Source organism: Apteryx mantelli, chromosome 3 (assembly GCF_036417845.1).
Source record: "Apteryx mantelli isolate bAptMan1 chromosome 3, bAptMan1.hap1, whole genome shotgun sequence".
In the NCBI taxonomy this organism is placed as follows: domain Eukaryota; kingdom Metazoa; phylum Chordata; class Aves; order Apterygiformes; family Apterygidae; genus Apteryx; species Apteryx mantelli.
The window spans coordinates 61,177,952-61,203,320 of record NC_089980.1 but is presented as its reverse complement, the minus strand read 5'-3'; the positions used below and the strand labels follow the sequence as shown (position 1 = coordinate 61,203,320).

Genomic DNA, 25,369 nt, shown 5'->3' with positions numbered 1-25,369 from the left:
GCTTTATTCAAGACACAATCACAAGCAGAATAAATTAAGAACCAGTGACATTTATCAGTTTCAGAAGCAAGTACACGTCTTGCTGTTGGCCCATGCCCCTTTTCCTTATGAATTAACGCTTACGGATGAACTCCTCAGCACAGGACAAGCAACTTCCTTTGGCAGTCAGAAGTATAGTATTCTCTCGTGGAAGATTAGGTTATGCTTTGTTTTGGAAAGCCGTCTCATCTCATCTAGAGGCAATGCTCTAAAGGAGGAGGAGGCTTTCAGGGTTTTTCCTGTTTGCTCAAATTGCTTTGAAATTTTGAGGAGATTGTAGGTAAAGGTATGTGTACTTCATAAGTATATTTGATATCTGCGAACCTGGTTGCCCAGTGCTAGTTATAAAAGAAGCTTTACTGGAGGTGTTAAAGAATCAATTAGCAAACCAGTGTCAGTCACTAATGTGACAGTTAAACGACACCAAATACCACCTCCTAGTGTTAATTATCCATCTACTTCTCTCTTCCTACCTTGCTAGTAGTAGCAGAATGCAAGAGAAAATATAGGAGGACTGAAAGTGAAAACAAATGCAGGAAAAGAAACCATCTTGATTTACTCTGTAGAAAATTTTACCCTACTGTGCTAGCCTGTGAACAGAAATAATGAATTAGAAATCTTATGGCCAGATCTTCACATGATCAAGTCACTTGAACTGGCATCAGATCTTGAAACTTGCTGACAGCTTTCTGCCAGAAAACAAGGGAAATCCTCAAGTCATATGTGTCTGAGACTCAGCTGGTAATCAGAACAAATTTAAAATCAAAACTTTAATTACTGAGAATATTGTGATTAGAACCTGGAGGTACTTTCAGTAGGCTGGAGATGGGGGCTGAGTGGGGGCTCCAAGCATTTGTCAGACTGATGAATCTGTAACTTTATTAAGAGTTTATTTTTTTTTAAGCCATTCTTTGCTTAATCTAATGAATGTACCTGTCACTAGGTAGAGTGGAAGATAGCAATTTCGAAACCAAAGAAAACTGTTTTATAAAAGGGAAGACTAGCCTGTGATGGATAAACAAAAATGTTGGGTTTATATCTTTCATCTTATGCAACTACTTTTAAACATTGGCACACTCTTAGAGAACTGACTCTTTTCTCTAACACGATCTCTCTTGATGGATTATGAGGCACCAACTCTTTTAAGCATCAACATTTTCCTGTCTTGTATTTCCACCTAGATATATTAGATGGCTTTCTGGTTGCTCTTTTTCCACTCATTAGAAGTTACATAAGTGACCAGGACTTGAAATTAGATTCAAGTTATATGAGAGAGTATTTCTTAAAATAGCAGTCCAAGTAAGGGTGGTGACTCATCTGCTTATTTCTTGAGGTTTTGACAGACTAGAGTGTTAAAAATTTTACATGTGAACATTTGAAAGTTGTTTTTGGCTGATAATTCCATGCATTAAACACAATTTTGTCCCTTTTTGAAGCGTAATACTCTTTTACAGAAGACATAAGTTCCCTCTTTAGTAAAGTAGGAAGTTTTGCTACAGAGAGGTCTTAAGTTGCTCGAGCACTTGAGGAAAAAAAAAAAGGTAGAAAAATTTAACTGTCCTTTCATCAGGTTGTTTACTACATTTACATGCTATATAGGAGTGCTATATATTTGTAACATTTTAATATTTTTTGGTCTCTGAAATACCATCAGATACACTCTGTCCAATAGGATGTCTTAACATACATGTGATTTAATTTATTAAGTGAAGTAACTGTCATTAAACGATAGCTCAGCTTACTTGCAGAATGTGTTGTTAAGTTCTGTTAACTGCAGTTCTAATTATAGGATGCTCAACATCTGTATTCTGTGAAAAACACTGTATATGTGGACAAATAATAAAGCTGTGATGCTGGCACATATGGTGAAGTAGAATATATTTAGCAAATTGTAAAGTTGTTCTGTATTTCAGAATGAAGTGTTGATCAGCCATCAATATTCTTGTCTTCTGGGAGTAACTTGCGTAGTTCAGGCCCTTTATCTGTAAAATCTGCCTTGTACAAAGTATGCTGCTGCTGTTTGGCAATTTCATGTGTGTGTGTTGTGAAATCAAGGTCATGGTTTGGAGACGTAATTTCTTAAAAATCTTTAACTGCTTGCGAAGATGGGCTTTTGAGTACTTTTCAGTATGGTGAGGAATAAGGAAAAAAAAGCCTGTTAAGTGCTTGGTGACATTGGCATATGATTAAAGTGGAAAGCAAGCCCACATACATAATACATGACTAAAATTACTGTCCTTCTTTGAAAATCCCTTTCTGACAATGTCAGGGGAGCTTCCGGAGGTCAGATGCTTGCTTTTACTTTCATAACAACAACTGTCAGAATCCCTCATAAATATCCATCTGGAAGATTACTATTTGTGAAAATACTTTGAGTTCTGCTTACCAGAAAGTCCGTATCAGAGGCAGTGTGGGCTGGCAGTCCAGCATGTTGGATTTCCTGGACTGTGCTTTGTTAACTGTTTTGCTGCACGTGGATGCTGCAACTCTGTATAAGAGAGGGCCAAACTGATGGTTATGTTCACTTGTCATTGCTATCAACTTTTGTGGCTATACTTTAAAGTTAATTGTATGAACAGATTGTGCAGCTAAGACTGAGGTATTATCTATACATCTATTATTGAATCTGCTAAGTTCAGAAAAATAAACTTTATTTACATTTCTTGTTAATAGAAAAATACTTCTGGCATCCAGAGTGCAGCACTTAAGTTATTACCTTGAGAACGATAAACTAATAACTTCAGTAAAATATTTGCAATGTAGTTGTGTGATTTCTTTCTAAAACTCATATAGATTTTTACAGCAAAATTTTAATCACATTTTCTCATTGGTATACATATCTACATTAAAAGCTACCCTGATTTATCAAAACATTTTGAAACTTGAAGCTTTCTTCATCCTTGCTTGTTGACTAGTATAATAATAGACTTGTTTTTAAAATTAACTGTAAAAAAATCATATTAATCTAAAGGCAGTTTAACTCACCTCTTCAACATATCACAACAGCCATTTTAATATACAATGAAGAATCTACCATATTAAAATGTATGAAAACAGGAAAATTTTGTATGTAGATGTGTGGTAGAGAAAAATCCTCTAGCTTAAAATCCAAACCTACTGAAGAATATACTTAGTTATATAATTATAGTATAGAATTTTAAGAATATTATACTTAGTATTCTATATACTTAGAATGTACTTAGATACACCACTTTGCCTTCCTAGAGGCTCAATGTGAAACACAAGATGTAATGAAAATAATCTTGGTTGCTTGTCAGCTAGTATTTTTTTTCAATAGTGAGTACTGAGGAAAGTAAGCTTTTCTATTCCAATTTTAATGCCTTTATTGTATTTGTAGCCCCTTGTTTTGAATGCAGGAGTTGCTGTAAACCTGTTTTTCTGCTCATTTTTTGTTTTTGTTTTGTTTTTTTCCTTAAAGAACTACTGAAATGTGGCCTGTTTCCATTCTCACCTACAGAACATAAGTCTCTTGAATTATATCCCTGTTAGTCTGGGAGTGGTGACCCTCTATAATCTCGCATCTCTTCACAGTAGCTATTAACTAATAGTGTTGGGTGGAGGGTGGGGGATGAAGTCATCATCAGAAAAAGGTTATTTGTCTTAGGAAGTTACTGATTTAATTACATAAGATAACTAAATGCTATAGGCAAAATAGTATAAAACATATTTCAGAAAATTCAAAAGGAAATTGCGTTGAAGGTAATATTTAAATATTTCGTGAATTTACCCCTAACTGAAGGCTGAGTTCTTTTAAGTCCCTTTGTAGGGGACCCTTTTTTAGGTCCCTTTATAGTCCAGAGTCTGTTCTAGACTATATCATCTTTGTTTGCATATCTTTCTACTTTCAGAGCAATTTCCTTTCCTTGTTATATTCAGCTTATATTGATAGTAGTCAAGTGTAGGCACAGTTAGGTTGCTTATTTATGGGTGTGTGAATTGTACAAGAAGGGAATATTTTCCTTAAATTTTATGTAAAGCTTGACAAATACTCCCTATTTGAAATAATTTATTGCACAAGTCTTTTTACTTAACAGACTGAGGAATGTTCTCCTTTTCAACAGTAGAATGATTTTGTTTTGAAGGATAGAAAAATTTAGGTGCTTAAGGGCCGTAAGAATTACTGCAAACCAATATTAGTCTTTCAGGAAATATCGCTCATACGTATCTGATGCAATGCATCTTTAAACAGTTTAGATAATATGTAGATAATTTTTATATGTGCTTTTGATTTTTATTGGATTGGTTGCTTCTGCAACATGCTCAGTATCAAGTTGCAGCTTTGAGCAGTTTTTAACATCATTAAAAGATGTATGCTGTCCTTTGTGGTGTGAAAAGCAGCATGAGCCTTTGACTTAGACGTGAAAATAAGTGTGAGCTAATGACAATAAAGAAACACTTTGTTAAAGACACTGGAAGCCATAGACTACATGGAGGAGTGTAATCTAAGCCACTGTAGTGGTAAACAGCTTCTGCATTTCACTCTCCTTTTGTCCTTTTTTTTTGTCAATTCCCTGTGAGCAAAAAAATTACCAAGGGGCAAGAGAACCAAGGTTATCCTGAAATTGGGAAAAAGTAGCATGGAGTATAGTGGGAAAAGTATATATCAAGGGAATTTTGCATTGCTGTCTGAAGATTTGTGTATAAAAAAGTCTGTGTTTATAAATTTAAATTTTACATCTGTGAACAGTAATTGACTCGTCTTCATCTGTATCATGGTAGGAACTGTCTTTCTGAGAAAGTGCTCATAAGCTTTTATTAGGTGGGGAGTAGAGAGTGTTCATTACTTTATAAAATGTTGACTAGGCTACAGGTCACAGCTGTTGGTACCTGCCACTTGAACAGAAATTTTAAAAGGCTTGTGGGACTATTCCTACTGAATTATTTTGAGGTATTTAAGAAATCCTCTACAAACGTACTTAGATTTTTACTTTTGTCTAACCGAAAGGAGTGAATAGTTTAAATGATGAAAAGCATTTACTGTATCCTGAAAGTTTTATCACAGCGCGAGACAAACAGAGAACATATTTTGAGAGAATTAGCCGTACTTTTTTTTTTTTTTTTTTTTAATGGGTGAAACAACTTATTTTGATATTAGCCTAAATCTTACAGGTTAGTCAATGGTGTGGATATTTTAGTAGTGTCAGTTAATTATCTATGTCTAAAAAAGATAAGTTGTTTCCTTTAAAAAGAAGAAAAAAAAAGGAACCTAGATTATTACTGGATGTGGTTAATGAGCTGCTTTAAATTGAGACTTGATTAGATCTCAGTCAGTGTTGTTAAATAATGTTGCACCATCTTGTACTTGCATTGTCCTTTAGTTGCAATAGATTTTCTTATGAAAAAATAATCCTGTCAGCAGACAGAAGTTAGCACTGATACGTTACATACGTATGTTACTACACAGAAAGCTTTTTTTCTTTAATCCTAAAGCAAGGATTTTTGACTTGTAAGAAAACTTTATAAATTAGTAGACTTTTAAAATATCTAATATGTAGGCAAGTCTGTGGAGTAGAAATACTTAGCGTTTTCCTTTTTGCGATTCTAGTTGAACTACTGCACAAAAAATGAAATGCTTACTGCTTTTCTAGTTCACTTTACAACACAGTAGACAGTTGTGATTCACAATCTATTTTTTGCTGCAAGGAGAAACATTATTACAAGTTTTAAAATTGTAATTATACAAATCAGAGCAAAGTTTTTATACTTAATTGTATTATCCCAACCACTTTTCAACACTGACTCAATTATGTTTGTATTTAAAGCACATCCTGCTTTACTGGGGCAAATTTAAACCTTGTTATTCTATGAGATTTTAACCTATAATGGTGTATATTGAAAAGCTTCTATAATCAAAATTCTACTTATGTGCATTCTTACTTGTGCATTAGTGATAAATGTGAGGTATTCTTGCAAAGGATTGTCTGTCCTCTGGAGATTGTCAGTGAGAGACAAATTGATGAACTAGGTGAGACTTTGTTCTAATCGAATATGGCCAGTTTTATGTAGGGTCATATAATTTCTTAAAACCTTTGCTCTCTGTTGCAGAGATAATACAGTTGAGTGTTATCTAATAATACTAGAACAGGGGAGTTGATTTTTGTGAGATTCCACAAGTGATATATTTGGTGGTATTTTCCTAGCTTCTTCATGCTGTAGTATAAATGGCTGAGTGAGGGGTTTTGTGGAACTTTACCACCTGTCTCATTTATCAGCACCACTAAACTATTCTCATGTCCTCGTCTGGACTGTAACTTTTGCTAGGTTATAAAAGGCTGTCCTTAAATGGATGATTCTGTTTGGTATCTGGCTGGGGTTTTTTTTTGGACTTGCTTAAGAATTAACAGTGCAACTTTATGAGCTTGCTTACCGGAAATGATTTGTATTCAAGGCAGGGTTTTGAGTAGTTTTGCTGAGTGGCATGAAACTGTACTTGAATTTCCTTCCATCTGGAAGAGACTCTGGACTTTGCTTGAGGCTCATCTGGATTTCCCTGAACTGCATGAAGGGTGAATGTGCTTGAGTCCAAGAATGCAGGCTGAACTTTGTTGATTCAAGGAGAAAAGTGCCATGTCTGTGTGTTTCCTGAATGTTCTTTGCAGCTCTCAACATGGATTTTATTTTGGGCTGCAGCCTGGCAGAATAGAATATATGGCTCCTTAGGGTTAGATTTAGCAGTTTCACTGAGACCGATAGGAAAGCTCTTTTGCTTCATGCAAAAGAGCCAGCACGAAATGAGATACTACTATTGATGAAACTAAGTAGTTAAACAAATTACTAACTGAGCATTTAGAGGACCGAGATATTTGATTTTCTGCTCCTTTATTGTTTTCCAGATAGGAAGGTAATCTGTAGTGTTTTATTGTGGCAAGATACTAGGGTTCCTTTTCACCTTGGAAAATCATAGAGTATGATACAACTTACAAATTGTAAATGTTAATACATTTCTGAGTAGTTTGCCATTCAAGCTTGTTTTTAGTTAGTAACAATCTTTCCTTTTTCTCAGGTCAGCTGGCTCTGCGTTAGCCCTTGCCTTGCCTAGACTTGGTTTAAAACTGATATTATTAATCATGAGTTACCCTTTCACTAGACATGTCTTATAATAGAGTATATTAAGGATATGAATAAAGTTCAAGTAGCTATGCAGATGTTAATAGATACGCAGTGGGACAGTACCCTTACTTTAGAGTTTTTCCAGCTATATTTGCAAAATTTTTGTGGGCAGTCTTTACACTTTTCAGATATAGAGGGGAATTTAGTTTTATTGATGGACAATTACATGCTTATTCGATTTTTCTGAGAGTCATCAACAGCTTGTTATCACTAATTTTATACATTTGCCACATTTTTTTGGTGGACAGCAAATGGGAAATGTGCTGATGGATGTAGGACTTGCAAGATTTTGTGCATACTGTGAATATACCTTAGAAATATACATGTGTTTAAAACTCCTAACAACTCAGTATAAAGTATGTATTAAGTACCTGTATGAAAGGATTAAAATTTACTCAGATGTTTGTTAAGGCCAGATACACAAATCTCTTTTCTTGTTAAAGAAAACTTGTTACTCTTGTAAGAGGTAGAACACTTAGTAAAACTTAGCAATGACTTGTACTGAAATTGCTTGGAGACTGTTTAACTTTATTAAAAGAATCTGACATTCTGTGTAAATTGTCTGATTTGATTATTTAGTGTCACAAACTAGTTATGGAACACAGGTGCACACTATTCATGATTGCTTGATGACTTTGTTACTATGGGTAACTCTTGAATGTAATTTGGGTAATAGATCAATTTACAGTTCTATGTTCCTGCAAGACAACTGAGAATGTTATCTTGTCCTCTAACCTTTAACAGCCTGAAGTGGAGAAAACATTAAGCTATTTTTGACTGTTGGAAGTGGAATCTGCAAAACACTGACTTCATTCAGTCAGTTGTCAATAGCTTGCATGTGCATGACAGAATGGAATAATTGGTGGCTGAAGTAACTGGAAGACTCTGGCTCTAACAAAATGATAGGAATATCAAATTCTTGGATGCTTCATTAGAAAATGTTACAGAATTATGTAGAAAGCTTGATGAGAATGGACTGAATCAGCACAAGCAGGAGGTGTCTAGTTGGTACAAAAGTATCGTGAATTTGCCCTAGAGTTGGTGGGAAGCACCAGGGTGTCTTTATGAGTGAAGAAATAATATTCCTGGGGAATGAACCTACATGCATAGCATGTATCAGAGCAATAGAAAATAATTTTTAGAGCAGTTATGTTTTTGGAGCAAGAACTAGAGGAGATTTTTCTCCTTAAGTCTTTGTAGGATCATTAAGCACTCTCTCTCTTCTTAACCATTCTGTTCTTTTTTTTGAACTAGGTCAGCATAAACTTTTTGTCCTCTTTCATAAAGTTCTCCCTTGTTTCATAAGTTGTCTTCATTGTCCTTGCTTTGACATACAGTTCCTCTTGTTTTCTCTAGGGAGATCTTCTCTGGCTGTATTTTTCACCAATATGGTAGTCTTGGTTCTGCTGACCCATTTCTGACTGATGTGCTTTATTGACCATTATAGTAAAAGGAGGGTTAATTTCTGTGGTGCTTCATGTATCCTCTGCAAATATAATGAGATGCCATGAAAGTAACTAAACTAAATTTTGAATTCTAGCAAGACTTTACATATTAGCATGAAGGTAGAAAATGATATAAACACTGGAGTTAAACTAGTGTTGCAAGTGGGAGAATTGAGTAGTTTGAGTAAGAAAGATGAGATGCAGCTGAATGACAGTAGACTTCTCGTGCTATTAACAAAGAGATACTTAAGAGATATTTAACGCGCAGAAGAGCATCTGAAAATGGGGGGGGGGGAGGGGGAAGGCAACAAAAACATCCAAAAAATCACAATTTCCAAGAATCGAGGTGATTGGTGAATTTACACCTTTTACTTGCATAGAAGTTTATTGGAACACTAGCTCTGAATGTAGGAGCTCTGAAGTTCTGTGTGGAATGTAAGTGAAGATGTTGCCCTCAGACTTGATTGCAGATAGGAGGTCTCTGTAGGTAATTTGTAGGTGTGACATGAGGAATAGGTAAAAATTAAAGGTTAAGACTAATTGGCATCTCTGCTTTAATTCTTGAAATGCCTTTTGATTCCTGATGCCTTTTGATGTCGTGGCTCTTATGCATTGGTTTGCCAAGTATGTTCAGTATTGTATAAACCAGTTTATAGTAATTTTTGTTAGTATAAACCAGTTTGCTCAAGTATTCCTATGCATAAATAGAAAGAATTAACTGTTACCAGAAAGAAGATAAGAGCAGTCTGTTAGCTGGACACCTTGATCTGGCGTATGGACAGCAAATGCATGTAATCTAAATGGTTGGATATAATGCTTATTATGCTACATATTATAATAAATTTTTCTGTGATTAGTAAGTCTGGTGTAGGTGTTTGGTTTTGTTGTTGCTGTTCTCCTCCCTCCCCTTGCCCCCATCCTTTGGTACTCTTCGGTGTCATGGCACAGTAAGGTGGGTATGCCTGTTTCCAGTGAGGATGACGTTTCATGGAACCCCAAAGGAGGTGGCTGTTCTGAGAGTGACACAAAATGACAGGAATGAACTTTGCAGTTCTAACAGGCTGCTTATTGGCTGCCTACCAGAAGGTTAGAGCTGGGAGCTCTCTTTTTTTGAAATCACATCCTTTGATTTTTAATACTGTTGATAGCAGTTTATCTTAACAAAACTTCCTCCAGCCTAATAATCAGTAAAATCAGATCCTGGTGCTATGAATGAAAAACTACAAACTGTTGTTTCTACTCTCCAGGTCCCCAGCTGCTGTAGACCAAGTGCTGTACATCTATCCACTGTGCATCCTGGCACTCTCAGAAGAGTTTCTGAAATCCTGTCCAAAGCATGGACATTACTTGCCTTTGTTTGCCTAGTTTAAAGTTAAGTTTTTTTTGCTTTTGGCTCCTACTCTTCCTCATGTCAGCATGCAAGTTGCTGTTCTACCCATAGGGTCTTTGAACTCTGGAGGGCAGATACGGAGGTTTTGACCTGGATGGACATGTTTCCTTGGATTAAGTGTGATCCTGTACCTTACTGTACTGGTCCTTAGTGCTTGCTGCTGCGCTGACACTACTTGGCCCATTCTGTTGGCAAGTTGTTGTCAGCTTTAGCAATTGCTAAATTTGTCTTGAGTAATGAATAAAGCAGTTTAAAGAATGCTGACCCAAACATGTTAATACCAATGCTGTCACCATTTCTGTGCCATTTGGACTGTTTGGGTAAATGCTTACTTGGGATGCTTAGTCCTCCTAGCATACAGAAATGATTAATGCTTCTCTGGCCTCAGACACTGCTAAAGGATTGGAATGCCAAATCACATTTAGCCCACTGTCTGAATCCACCTGAAGTACCTGACTCTTGATGTAATCAATCCATTTAGCTGAATTATTTTGGAGCCGCTTTAAGATGCAGTACTATTGATTCTGGTGCCCCACACATTTAAAACTGAAGAGAATATTATTTTTAGGTTGCTGGGGTTTTTATTTTAACTAGTATGCAGAACTGACAAAGCATACAGTATCAGATAATTCCAAAAACTAAAAGCTAATTGTTCACAAATGAAGAACTTAAGATTTAGAATGGATTTTTATAGAGAAAAGTGTAGGCTATTTTGTGTTGAGAGTATATGTTGTATTCACTGTCCATCTAGCGATTAAATGAGCTTCAAATGACCAAGAAGTCTTTGAGGTGGCTTTGAAGCAATCATTTATGTTTGAGGTTGCCATGCTGAAATTGAATGTTCCCATCTATTTTGACTGACAAAAAGACCTAGAATTTAAATCTGTGGATTCACATTGACTCATACAGCATTCAACAGAAAAGTCTTAAGATGAGCTGTGTTACAAGCAAAATGAGGGGACAAATATAATAGTTATTAATGCAATTTGAAATACTCTAGCTGATCTGGAAAGTAGTCAAATGTGGCGGAGAGATGAAGGTATTGCAAGGACATAGATCGTTGAAACCTGAATAGCGGAATTGCTCAGTATCTAGTCTTGTATATGAAAAATTCAATTCAGCTTGAAATTTACCTTTTTGGGATAGTTAATTTGGTAGTAAAATTAACATTCTTCTAAGAAACCACCTTTTCTAGGAAGAATGAGATCTTTTGAATTTGCCATGTCTTTTATATACATCTGAAGAAACAAATGTTTTGAAGAGCAAAATATATTTCCTATTGATTGTGTTTCAGTTCTCTTAGGATAGTCTGATTTTATTTTGTAACTGGTAGCTACAGATCCGTTATTTGCCATTTAAGTGCATTTGTGTTTCTTGAGAGATTCTTCTATTATAAAAGTCAGGTGGGATAAAACATGACAAGTTAGGATGAATCTTATTTGGCCTATTACTTGTGTTCCTATTAAACACATTTTCATTTGGCTTTTTTTGCAAGCAAAATAACTTTCTTAGTTGGAGTAGTAAATATACTAAACTTGACTAGATAATGTTATACCACCAATCTTGCCAGCTGCAGAAACTGTCAAGGTCTTGGCATTTTGAATCTGAGTTTTGGGATCCTGGCCTTTCCTTCCACAACAGTAGGTATTGAACTTTGCCACTATCTTCCACAGAGAACCACCGTTGCAGGGATATCTGCTGGGAGGGAATATTCAGCTTCCTCTGTCAGCAATTCTAATTCTTTATGTCAGGCCGTAGCAACCTGAGTATTTGAACTCCTACCTGCATTTGCTGCTCAAAGAATGGTTCATGGTGGCCCTTAAAGCAGAAGCAATGGAAGCAACATAAAGATAGCGTGGGCAGCAGTGAGCTGATGGGACAATGAGCTTTGCCTTGCTGGCTGCTAACTAAAATGAGGCTCCCTTATTACGGTAAGAAGAGGAGAAAATAAAATGAAGTTGAGCATTTAAAGGAAAAAATAAAGCAAATACGAAGACCCACAAAATGCCAAATAAGTTGGGTCATACACTTTCCTGTGCTAGCTCACAGTTGTAAATATTAGTTACTGCAAAAAGCCTTTGTGGTTTCTGTTTGGATTTGAGTTTCCAGAACACTTTGAGGCTATAGCATTTTATCTGTGCTGGGCTTCAGAGTTAAACTTATCGTTCAAATTTTAAAAAGGCCTCTGAATTAGGTGTCTTTGTTAATCTTCTGATCTTGAAAAAGGGCCTGGGTTCCTGAGTTAGTCTCTTGAATGGTGGTTGGTAATCATAGAATTAACTAGGAAAGCATTTTGTTTACTTGCTTAATCCGATTTAAGCTAAGCCTTTAGGAAGAGGACTGTTTCAACTTCCTTTCATAGTGTACACTTCCTTGCAGTTGAGTCAGTTAAAGCAAATACTAGCTTGTTTAGAGGTTTTTTTTTTTTTTTCCTATTAGCTTCGAGGTGGTTTGTGCTTAATTTAAAAAAAACACCATTCCCCCCCCCCCCCAAGTCATTTCCTGTTCTTTCTTGATTTGAGTTTTGCAAGAGCAGTCTTCAAGCTATCAGTGGCAGACCAGAGTTGTAGGTAACTTTTTTTTTAATAGCTTAGTCCATCTGCTTAGTACAGTAATTCTACTTTTTCCTACTCTTTAAGAGTTACTGCCAAACGTTCTTTCCCGCTTTTTTAACCTGTGATCAGTAAGTCTTTGAAACTGTAGACTACTTTTAAAGCCTCTGTGAAAGTGTCACAGAAAAAGTTCATATTGTGATCTAGATGCATGAAATTCTAAGAGTTTATGCTTCCAAGAGAGGATATTTGTGGGCACACACACACACACACACAAAATTGAAACTGCTCTTCTTACCAAAACGATAAATCAAATGATAAGCTAATGACTGTGTGGTTTGACAGTAATTTTTTTTTATATGAAGATATCTTTAAAGCACAATGAAAAAGTAAATGATTTTCAGTAATTCTGCATTTTTTGGCTGAGTAATTTAACACCATATATGCACTATCATTTAAAAAATACAAACTAAAGCATTTTTGTTAATTTCAAGTTATAATGAGCTTAGGTATTGATAGCTTTGGTAGGGAGTACAGTGCCCCAATGAGCATGGTATTTACTTCCAAGCTGGTTAACCACTATCACATAATATATATTAAATTAATTGTAAGATCGTTTTCATTCCCTGATGAGCCATGTTCTGTGTAATGTGTACTCACATATTTGTCTCTAAAACCCTGATAAATGCAATCTGTTGTAACGTTTTTAAGACAATAGCTGTTTAATGAATGGCTTGTGTGTACCGGAGAAAAGAATAAGCTTGATTGCTTATAATCTGACATTTGAAAAAGCATTTTTTTGGATCTCTGGTATTTGCATATCTAATTGCTATGTAATCAAAACTAAGTGAACTGTAGCTACTTGAAACCAAAAAAAATGTAAGGCAATCATCTTTACAGGGGAAATATCCCACTCATATGCAAGCCTGTCTGAATATTAGAATTATATTCTTCTTGTGTTTAATTATAGGTGTCTGACTGAGCAGTAAATTTATGCTTGTGTATTAAAGGAGAGAATGTGACCCTGAAACATCAGCTTTCCTTTGTTGTAGGAAAGCGTTGGCATCGAGAGAACTTAAGTGTTGTGTATTTTGGTGATAAGGGATTGTGCCAGAATAGCTGTTAATTACCTGCTTTGTTTGATATGGAAAGTAGTGGTTCCGCACTTTTCTTCCCACCAGTGACAGTACTCAATTAAAACTTGTATTAAACAGTGATAATGCTCTCATTTATCTGGTGGAGGAGACATGAGGTAAAGAAAATAAACAGAATTTTTTCAGCTGCTTGGAGGCTGCTTTGTTTTTTCATGAACCTACTGACAGTAAAGAAAACTTCTTAACACAAGGTATCTTTTTTATTCTTTATAACGCTTAAATGGTGCATTTTATCAATTCTGGCTACAATGGAGTTTTTTTTAAAAAAACTTTAATATGGAAGTTATAAATTTGGAAGATGCTTATCCCATCCTGTTTCCTGCCATTCATCTTCATGAAGCATCTGTTGTCACGGTTTCCTTATTTCACTGTGTTTTGAAATCTCGTTAATGTGTCAGAAGAGCTCTAACATAGCTAATTAACATAGCTGGTTTTCTTGGCTTTTGTTAACGTTTGCCCCTTTCTAGAGGGGGAAAAAAAAGCCAAAACATTTCTTGTGCACAGCATGTTTTCCTTTTGGATGTTTCTTAGGAATGGTGACCAAACTGTGTTTTGGATGGGACCCTGTCAGTCACTCAGTTGCAATTCTCTGCTTAGGAGCTATTGTTTTTCCATATGGAAACAGAAATATCAAGGAGGAATAAGGCAGGAAAGTGAAGCTACAAGACTTAATAATTTGCATGTATGGTTCTTTGTTTCCTTCTGATATTGATGCTGTGTGAAAGATACTGTAAAATTGAAAGCATACACTATTAAATAATAACAATGGACCTAGAATTGTTACAGTAACACTTAAATTATTTTTTATTTAGTTCATCCAAAGAAATTGGATTGCATTCCTTAAATAGTTTTGAAGTTTTATATTCTGTAAAAAGTTTGATAGGCTTTTCACTCTAAAATAAAGCTATTCAATGGCTGGATGCTGAAGCTAGGCCAAAAATGTGAAACAGTAAGTGAAGAAGAGTAACTTCTGGAAGAGCTTTAAAGTGGATACACTAAATTCTTTGAAGATCTCAACGAATATGGAAATACACTGTAATTCAAATAGACTGTCAGAGCTAGAGGTAAGAAGTATTAGGTAAACCTAGGTCCCATGCAGAAAGTAAGATGGGTTGATTGCAATAATTAGGCATTATTAATGAAGTTTGTTCACGAGGCATATCTCACATATTGAATGGTTAGCACACTCAGCTAGTCTTATATGTAAACTTTAAAAGAATATTTCAAAGCAGATACAGCAATATTTTAAGAGTTTTTTTAAGGTGTGGAAAACTTAAAAGATTTTCTTCTTCTATTAAAAACCTAAACAGAGCATCATTGTTTAAGAGTAGAAAAACATCTGTTGGTTTGGTATTGAAACTTAGTAATCCCACAAAAAGCAAACAAAACTGTAGTGAAAAGTCAGTTTTGAAAAAAAAAATGTTTTAATTGTGTAAATTCTTCATAGTCTACAGAAAGAAAACTGTGGAAAGTCTTGTTTAGATAGATGACATTTCACAAATGGTATGTTTTTGAAATAGAATGCTTTTCTCTTAAAGAAAAATGTTTTTTGGGGTGTATTAAGTGATAAGTTCCATGAAATGAGTTAAATGGATGTAACTAGCAATTTAGATAATTCATAAGTCAATAAATATAACCTTGTTTCTGCCCCACACTTGGCTCCCCTTCCATACAAAGTAAACAACTGAGTAAATAGTGAGCATTAAGGTATTTATAATCTGGCATTTTGAAGTGGAATGAACTGTGTTCTTTTCTTAATTGTTCTTCCAGTTTTCTGTCTTCCATACTGTAAAAATTGTGGAAAGTGAATTTGAGGTGCATTTAGATTAGGGTAACTATTTCATGGCATTCCAGTGTTGCAATACAGTATCCATATACCTGAGTTAGCTGCCCCACATAGGATTAGTTTCTGCAATGATTAGGTAGCTTCCAGTGTTCAGGTATGTTTCCTGAAAGGTAATCTCATTTTTCAGATGAGTACTGCAGCCCATACTGTCCAATTGCAGCTAGTGTTTCTCTACTACCTAATCTAGTTTGTTTGACGCTTTCTTAAATTTTCATGTATTTTATATCAAATCCCAACTTCAGATAAAGCTGAGAAATATATTCTTGCAGAATTAATTTTCTTAAATGGACATATCATGCTTTCTGTTCTCTATAAAGCAAGGATTATGAGTGTATCTGATTCTTTAATCAGGATTAAATTTAATTTAAACAAATTTTCACTGATTTTGGTCATTTGAAAATAAACTACTGATTTTTTTTATAGCACTTTGCTTATACTGGAGTTGAGATTATGCATTTGAATTATATTTTTGAGTATTTTTCTGCTTCCTGTTTTCTTAGCTGAAATTTCCTATTTTGATATACAACATTTCAAAATAATGTTGCTATAGAGAGTTTAAAATAATTTGTCTCTATTTGGATAGCTATTAATCTACTTTGATGTGATATAATCTCTACATCCAGCTTTTCTCTTTACAAAGAAGAAAATAACTTCTATGTTATGAAAGTATTTGGAATTTTAAAACATAGAAAACTAACAAGAGAAAACACTTCTTTAGTGATTGTCTTTCCTAGATGCTTTTGGTCTGAGCATGCTTTGCAGTTGAATTCTTGACCATTCTTTTAGGACTTGCAGGCACTTTTTAAGGCATTTTTTAGTAATCCTTCTGGAAAAACGCCAGTTCACTCTATCTGTTAGCATCCTCGAGTGGGTTCCCCTTCATCTGTTATACACACTGCTTCTCTTGGGGAGCTCCGAATTTTGCTTCTGACACAAACTTCGTGGATTGTCGGCTCGCTGGTGGACAAGGAAGGCCGGGAGTGAACTAGAAGCCTGGAATACGCTGGGGCGGAGATCCTAGGCATCTGAGGCTGAATATGAATTCTCTTCTCCAATCTATTAAACTTTGGTTTACTTTCCAGTTGGAAAATGCCAGTTACAGTGAACAAATCAAATAACTTTGTCCTTCTGAAAGTGTATCATAAAATTTGCTTTCGTTGCAGATGTAGCCAATGAAATCGGTAACTAAGATGCTGAAATTCTGGGCTTATAGAACATATCTCACATTGTATCTGCACGTTAAATGTGTAACAGTACGTTTACATGCACCCAGCGTTTACAGTATTCTCTCTGCTGAGATTATTCTAAACACAACTGCATAAGATTTTAAAGTAGATGGTGGCATTGATGTTCTTCATCCTGTCTCTCCCTTTTTTTAGCAGTTTGGGCAGTTGAAACAAGAATGTGCTTCTCTAGGGAGTTTAAAAAAAAAAAAAATCAAGACTTGCTGAGAGAGAGAGAGTAAGGAGAGTTTGCCATTTTGTCCTTGGAATGTCTGTGTCTCAAAGCTAAGAATTTTTTTAAATCAGATTTTTGGATGATTCAAAACCATCTTCAAAAAATGGAGAATCCATCTAGAAACTTCCTTTAATTCTATGTATTAGCTGAGTCAAGTTATGATGACCTTGGATCTGCTTTAAACCAATTTGTGACAATTACTGTCAGAGCAGTTCTTTTTCTGTTGAAAAGTAATGACCTATGATATTATTGCAGGCCAGATTAGATCATCCTAATAATTCCTTCTGGCCAAACTCTCTGAAATCTGGAAAATTTTACTTGTAGTTAAGCTTGATGTAAAGAGAGGGATAGCAGTAACATGCACTGGATAAAACCTTAATGTCACGTAATGTAATACTTGATTTCCCAGGTTGTTCTATAAATAACACTTTCTCCCTATATGTAATGGGAGTATATGCTACTGAAATGTTTAATAATTCTCGGATAATGTTGAATTTCAGGATTTTTTCCCCTACTTTGCTTTGTGTTTCATATACTTTATTCATATACTCAGATATGCTTAAATGAAAATAGTTTATTGGTGAGGATTAAGCTAAAATTTGGGGGCTATTTTGCTCAGATATTGTTTGTCCACATGGAGTCTCAGAGAACTCAAATTTCTATCAAGCAGAATTTTTTGTATATGAAGTTTTGTTGCTTTGGCTGTTTCCTGAATAAGGCACTGTAGTCAATGCCTCATTAATGCTGAATTAAAAAACAGTGTTCAGAAACAAGTTTTAATGATTAGAGTGCTGGTCCTTTTTGTTATGTGTCGTGTTTCTGGCCTTTATGACTTAGTTTAGAAAAGCTTCTTGGTTTAAACAGGCTTAGCAGTGTGTTTTGAGGGTTTTTTTGCTTGTTTTTTAAGTAAAGAAGAGAAGAAAAGCATGCTTGTCTCTGTGACAGATTCAAGACTGTCTTCATGGATTTTCAAGAAAAAGGGAAGCATGATCCCAGTAATAGGCAACAGGAGATAAAATTCTGCAACAAGTTTGATTGAGTCATAAATCAGATCAGCTGGGCCAGGCCTGAGAGATCAGGTGAAAGTCTGCAAACAGTGTGTTAAAAGCATTCTCTACAAAATAGTGGCAGTGGTAGCAGCAAGTATATGCTTTTCCTAAATGTATTCAAAAATGTTATTTATCTGTGATTTTTACAAATACATTTTGGGTGAAGGTAGACAAATTTTTGCTTTCTGCAGCTGAAATGAGTAATTTTCATATGTATCAAACTAGTATTTTACAATTCTTCTGAATTTCAGTCCATTCTCTTGGTTGTCTTACCAGCAGCTATAGTGGTATAGTGTTGAGATCTGCGTAATTACTGTGGGGGTGAGGGAGAATATAAGGGGATACAAAACTTACACCTTTGATGGGTTTCAGTATCCTGGAATGACGTAGCTAACAGGACTGTGTCTTGTTATGTCTGCATCCCACAGAAAATGTTTATGCTCCAATGGAAGGGAAGCATTTAAAATATACAAATGAAAAACTCAGTATGGAGCTGTGTACTAGCTATTTCTTTGCCAGGAATTTCAGATGTGCTTATTCAGAGTTAATTTGGCTGCTCTTTGAATTATCAATGAATATATACAGTGCAAACGTATTTCTTAGTTTAAGAAAAAGATGTTAAAATTGTGTGTCTGTGCCTATGTGGATGTGCGTGTATATGTATATATTAGCAGAAAGTGTTGGCATGCCTGTGTTTTTGAATACTTGATATCCACAATATTTTTCTTTACTGTTTGGTTATCAGATTTAGTAGTTTTTGTTGATAAATAATTGGAATAACATTTCCATCATGTACTCATCTAAGATGGGACAGTGTTTTAAGCTATTAGAGGAAGCTGTTAAAACAATCTATATGTATTTAACTGCCCAGCTAAAAATGCATTTCACAGTTAATTATTAATATTTTTTGAGATTTGCTACTTGTGTTCTGTAATCCGTGGATACAAGTAGAATAGAGATACTGTAATTATTATACTTTGATAATTTCAGGAGGCTTACTGCATTTTAAAATGCAATTTGTCAGTAAATTTTTTTTCTTCAACTTTTTCTGTCAGCAGTGATTTCAATTTACAGTGCAGATGAGTTTTAGAGCATATTTGCTGATCTGCACTTCATAGTTTGACAAAATTATTGTTCATATGTGACTGAATGTATTTTTAGTTGATGTCACAGCTCTTCCAGGATCAGCTGCTCAGCTAATATATTTTCTGTACTCCCACTCTCCTCTTTAAGATACACTCCAAAAATGTGGATATGGAAAAGGTTATTTAAAAGATGCAGAGAAATCAAGATAGTATGTTTACATACATGTTCTCTTCTCTCAGTCTTTTTCATCAAGGCTTGTTAAAACTAAGATTTGTCTGACTCTTCAGCAAGCAGCATTGACCCCTAGAGGCCATGCTTACCTTCAAGGTTCATTCATACAGAGTTATGCTAGGAAGAATAGGTAAATGTTCTTCTCCAGCCAATTTGCAAATTCATGGCATACTATTTTTTGCCTTTAAAAAGGATGTTGTTGTGTGTGTATATTGTCATGACAGTAATCCAGTATTGTTTTTCAGTGATTTGGTGGGGGGATCACAATTCATAGTCCTGTGTCTTGACTTCTGTTCCTTTCATCCTTCCCAGGCTGGAAATGTGATCCAATTTTATGTTCACTTGATATGATAGTGTACTTTAACAGGACTTTCTCATCACTCTTTGAGACATCTCATGTCTCAAAGACAACAGCTTTTTTATTTTCAAGTACTTTGTTCATCCACTGATTTATCTATGTATTTATCCTGTTCATATGCTTCAACTTCTTTATGGAAGACAAGCTGTGCTCACTGGTTGCTTGGTGTACACTGGACTGCAGTTACATCCATTTCTTCTGTGCTGGAGCTTGAGCACTGGTGTATTAAGTAGTCGTATGTTGTCTATGAAGGCAATTTAATGCCTAAAATTTTATTGTAGTTTGTTTCAGACCTGATTATACACATTAAGAGAACATAGCATTCTGTTCACAAAAGTGGCATGTATCTCAGCCCTGCCTGCAGGTAGGGGAAGGGGATAGAACAGGAAGGAAATTAAGGTGAGCCCTGTTCTTACACTATGCATGCTTGGCTAAACACAGGACTTGCACTTAAAACTTTGTCCTGACTTTTGTGGGGTGTTACTGTAGTTGGTTAAATAGTTAATACACATTCTACTGGTAAAGAACAAACGTTAGTTATATCAGATACTTAAGGGGGAGATTAGTGTTAAGAGCTGCATGTATTTTGCTGGTAAAGTGGTTTTTATTTGTGGGGGGGAGTGCAAGTGCTTTATCTGACTGTTATTTTCAGTTCTGTAACAAACTGATTATTTCCTGTATGGTCTTTATTAAAATGAGATCTTTTATGAATTTGCCTACATGTAGCAGCCTACACTTAATAGCAATTTGTTGTAGTATATTTCTGTTACACCTTTCACCAGGTTCATGCAGAAGAAATGGATGACTAAAGCACAGGAACCTTTTTGATATGCACGTTTTCCCCAACATAGATTTATGTATCGTTGTAATTTAAATTCAGTTTATATGTCATTCTTTTGAGTAATAGTCTCACATAGGTCGTATATGAGCTTTGGTTTCTGATCTACGGTGTGAAAATAAAAGTTTGCAGAGCACTTAGTAAAGATGCTATGAGGTTCTGGTTTGTAGCAAAAACTCTGAATGTATGATCTAAGATTTGTATCCTATTGAAGGTTACATTACAGCAGAAGAGGAAATCTCTTTCGAATTACTATGTATTACTGTGTAGAAAAGCTGTGTGGTTAAAGCGGTGAAACTGGGACTTGGTATACTTTGATTTAATTCTCAATTCTTCTTTAAAGTCTTTTAGTCACAGTTCCTCTGTTCCCCAACTTTTAAATGGGATTCCTTTCTACTGTGGAAGTGCCACACAACTGAGCGAGTGCACCTTTAGTCTTCTGTGTAAATTGGCTTTGGCTTATATATGCAAGGGTGGATGCTCACTGTGGTAGTTTGCCGATTTCTTCACATGTAGAGCATCTCAAGACATTAATGAATATTAGCAAAACCTTCTTGTATATAAGCTACCAGTATTTCATCTTTAAAAGATGGTTCTCATTTGAAAAACTGTTGTTCTGGGATTCCTTAATTAGAAAAAATGGTCCTTTTTGCTCTTTTGCATCCACTATGAATTTCACTGTTAGTCCCCTCCCACACTTTTTTTTATTAGCATCTTGCTATCGCATGAAAGGTGTTATTTTTTTAGAAAAATTTTTGAAAAAGCTTTTATGTCCTGATGACTGTATCATTACAGCATATATACATACTGTCTTTTAGGTTAGTGGTGGATGAGAACATCATGCTTGGCTCCCTTTTTTAGTTAGCCAGCTCATGTTTATTCCCTCTTAACCAGTAAATTTTTGAGTCCTTTTGCAAAGGACTTATAAAAACTGAGCTTGTACTTTTTGCTATTTTGCTACATAAAAAGAGGGTCTGAAAAGGATTTGAGACTTTTTTCTCATTGCTTTTTATCTTATAGATTTAAAATATGATCTCTTCAGAATTTCTAGGGGGCTGGGGTTTTCTTGCTTTTGTGTTTGTTTGTTTGTTTGTTTTTCTAAGAGGTTATATAATGTTAATTCATAAAACTGCATGCAAAACACCAGTGAGGGTAGTGGAGGAGTATTCAGTACAACATCTCTTTCCAGAATTGTTGGTCACTCAAATGAAGTAGGACTTGATTGAGGAAAAAACAAAGAAAATTGAAGTTGTTTCCTTTTCTATGACTTAGCCTTTCTTGATTCTTGCATTGCTCTTGCTTAACTAGATCTTCTTATATCATGCCTTCTTAGGACTTGAATCTCAAGTGTGAACAAAAAGGAATAAATTATGTTCATCACAGGATAAAACAAAACAAAGACCCTATTTCCAACCCTTCATGCCTCTTTTAAACATCTTAAAGAAGCAAAATAGGGCACAAGCCCAATATTTTTTTTGCTTTTCAGGTGTCCTTTAAGAGCAGAGACAACCATGATCCAGCAGTTTTGGAGGTAGAGGCAAGTAAATGTTTTACTTCTTGTAAACGCTGCAGTAAGTTTTTGTGAGTCAGCTACAATTTGAGGAGACCCTGGCTGAAAAAGAACCTCAACCCTCCCTTCCCAAACAGTGTATTTACTTTGTATGCCTGGTGTGAAGAAAAATATATTTAAGCTTTTATTGCTAATTGACTGGCTTCACTTCAGTTACACATTTTGCAATACCTACTTGGTGTAAAAATATACAGACTTAATATTACTAAGGGGTTTTGATAACAATTGCTAAAATTCTCTCTTTGGAACCTGTCTTCAAAATGCAAATTGTTTGGGGTGAATCATCATACTGATTTCCTTCTTTCAAAAAATCAGTGGCTCGTATTTCCTACCTCCAACTGCTGGTGTTTCAAATCAGTTCTTCAGCACTGCCACTTTGAGAAATTCAACAAACTCTTATGTATTGGATCTAAACCTGTAATTACTTCTATGTTGGGGACATTTCTGAGAGCTCATGTTGAGCGTCTCCTAAAGGTACTACTTGAGTTCTTAAAAAAGCAGTTGTTTTGCTCTTTTCTGAAGACTGTACTGGAAATGCAGGAAGGACCTATGCATCTGTATTGTCGAAGTCTTAAAAATCAGTCAGTCTCTGAGCCCTACTGCTCATCAGGAAATTTGACTCCTTGAAGTATCTCAGGCTGCAGTTCCAGGACTGTTCTTAAGACGATTCAAGTCAATACTGCTGGTGTTCAGTACTGCTCCTGCTGCAGCCTTTGCTAGGCGTACTTTTTCCCGTCCTTGTAAAAGTGATTGGTGGTTTGAATGACTGTGATGAGCTGCTTCAGTGCTAAACCAGCAGAAGATTAAAGCTAGAAATTTTCTCTGTTCTTGAGCATCATGAAGTGGGCCACAAACACCAGGGTAAATCAAGGAGGGACCAGTAGCACTGACTCTAGAATAGCTTAAACTGTTGTGGATCTACTGGCTCTAGGCAAAGTGCAATACTTATTCTTCAATTAGTTCAGCTGGATGGCTGTGGCTTATTGATATGCTGTGGATATGATGCTTCTTACATCTTTAGACGGTAAATTCTGTGGGATCCCCAGCTCATTTATTAGACACAAAATGTGGAATGTACAGGCTTGGAAAGTGTTTGCTCCACCACTAATAAACTTTTTGCTGTGTTTAATTTTCTTATTTAAAGATGCAGACATTTGAAAGAAACCAGAACTTTCTGACCACAAATGATATTAGATGGGTGCTAATTGAGAACTGGGAGGCAAAGTGGTAAAACCATAGATTTGGGTTTTAGTTCTTTGAAATATCAGAGATGTTTTGTGGGATGGGCTGGAATTTGTTAACATTCTTGGCCTCTGTCTCCTATTTGGAAGTAATTAAGTTCACTTGCAACAGATTTGGATGAATTCTTATGGCGGTAATATAGTGCAAAGACAAAAATGTAATAGCTAATACTTAAAGCATGTATTAATTTTGTTGGCAGCATACAATTGTAGCATATGGAGAATATTAATGACAAGTAGCCTGCTAATGTTCTTAATTATCATCTCATTTCCATGAATGCTTTGCAAAGAACTTTCTTCAAACCTATTCAGTTAGGAAACTGGTTGTTTTTTGATCTCCCCCTTCCTACTTGCTAATAAAAATGTAATGTTGCATGGTTTCAAAACAATATACAGGTCTTGGTCTTGAAGGATGCACTTCTAAACATTTTCTCCTAAGATCAGATATACATGTGTGCAGTACAAATGTTAGTGTATGTTTGACTTTAAATTCAGATTATGAATGTTTTTCATTTTTTTCTTATGTTTATGCAACAAACACGGATTTTATTGCATTTTACGTTCAAGTTTTAAAAAAAACAGTGGTCAGAAATAATTTGTCATCACTTATTCCTTTATGGAAATGTCATTTCAATAATACCACTTAAAGTTATTTTTACCTATTGAATATTTCCATAAGGTTTTTATTTTAAAAGACTTACACAAATACTAAATAAAGGACTGATAGTACTTTATAGCTTTTTAAATGAACAGAAAATTATGTGGTCTTTATCTCATTAAGTGTAGAAAGCAAACAAGGAAGTCCAAACTCAAGACTTAAGGACATATTCACTGATGGGCCAGAGTAATGAAAACGGCTAGGGAGTACTGATTGGTTATAATATTCTTGTTCCCTTGAATCATTAAAGTAGTACTGCTGAAGGGAACTACCAATTGCCTTACTGGTTTATGTTGTTTTGTTACTCGATTGGTCTCACCTGAGAGATATGTGAGATTAAAATCCTGAAGGTTGATCATCTCTGTGCTATAAGCAAAGGCTCCCCCGGTATGTTGCCAGCAGTACTGTTGAGAGCCTTTTAATACGAAGGCCAAGCTGGCGTTTAGCCATAGTCTTTACTGACACGACTGTCATTGCATTTTAATCTAGCTTTAAGAATGCTTGACACATGTTTGATACCCCTCATTCTGCAGTCATTATGATCAATAGAGTTATTGCATAAAATTGGTTGTAAAGGAGGAGCGGAAGAGTGGCCACATTTTGAGGTATCTAGGTGGTAATTTGTGTGTTGGATCCTGTATAATTGTAGCAAGAATTAGAGGCAGCAGCTGTTGTAAGATAGTATAATTACAGACTATATGCACAAGGTTTCAGTTGTAAATACATGGAAAGTTTGTGTGTGTTTGTGTGTTGAGATCATTTGAGACCGTTCTGAATTCTTCCAAGGACTTGGTTTTAATTTAATTCATGAGAGAGTTACCATTACTGTTAATTCTGTACTCAAGTAACAGATCTGGGGAGTGTTTTCTGTATTCTCTATAATAAGATGAATTTTTGTTTTATTTTTAAAATAGAAGTTAGTGACGATTGATTTAATTTGTATTGTATCAATGTCTTGCCTGTTATTTCCAGTTGTCTTGTACTGGTGTCCAGGTTATTTCTTTACTAATATGTTCAGTTTTTAATTGTTGTAACTCTATAAATATAGAAATAATGCAGGTATATTAGGAAGAGGGAATAAAATGATTAGAAAACAAAAATATATTTAAATATATACTTGTGTATTCACCAGAAGATTATTGAAATTTTGGAATAAACATGCTAGTTAAATAGCTTAGCAGCTTAGTGAAAAAATAAGAGAAAAGAGATGAAATACAAGGGTAGAGTGCTAACATTAAATGTGATAAAATCTGAGAGTCTTAGTATTAAGCTCATTATGTAGCATTTAGAAATGCCGTCCTTTGTCCCACTCAGCACTGTACT

At 35.2% G+C, this 25,369-nt stretch overlaps 1 protein-coding gene across 6 annotated transcripts in view; it reads left to right on the top strand.

The window, feature by feature from the left end:
• The window catches only part of QKI (QKI, KH domain containing RNA binding), a 173,445-nt gene that overhangs the window by 75,211 nt on the left and 72,865 nt on the right, over nt 1-25,369 (top strand). For 2 of the 6 annotated variants that reach the window (XM_067293502.1, XM_013945434.2), the window contains exon 4: nt 22,064-22,114. The exons of the other annotated variants lie outside the window; for them this stretch is intronic. In XM_067293502.1, the coding sequence (XP_067149603.1) occupies nt 22,064-22,114 (51 nt within the window). The remainder of the gene's footprint in view (nt 1-22,063; nt 22,115-25,369) is intronic. 6 annotated transcript variants of the gene reach the window in all.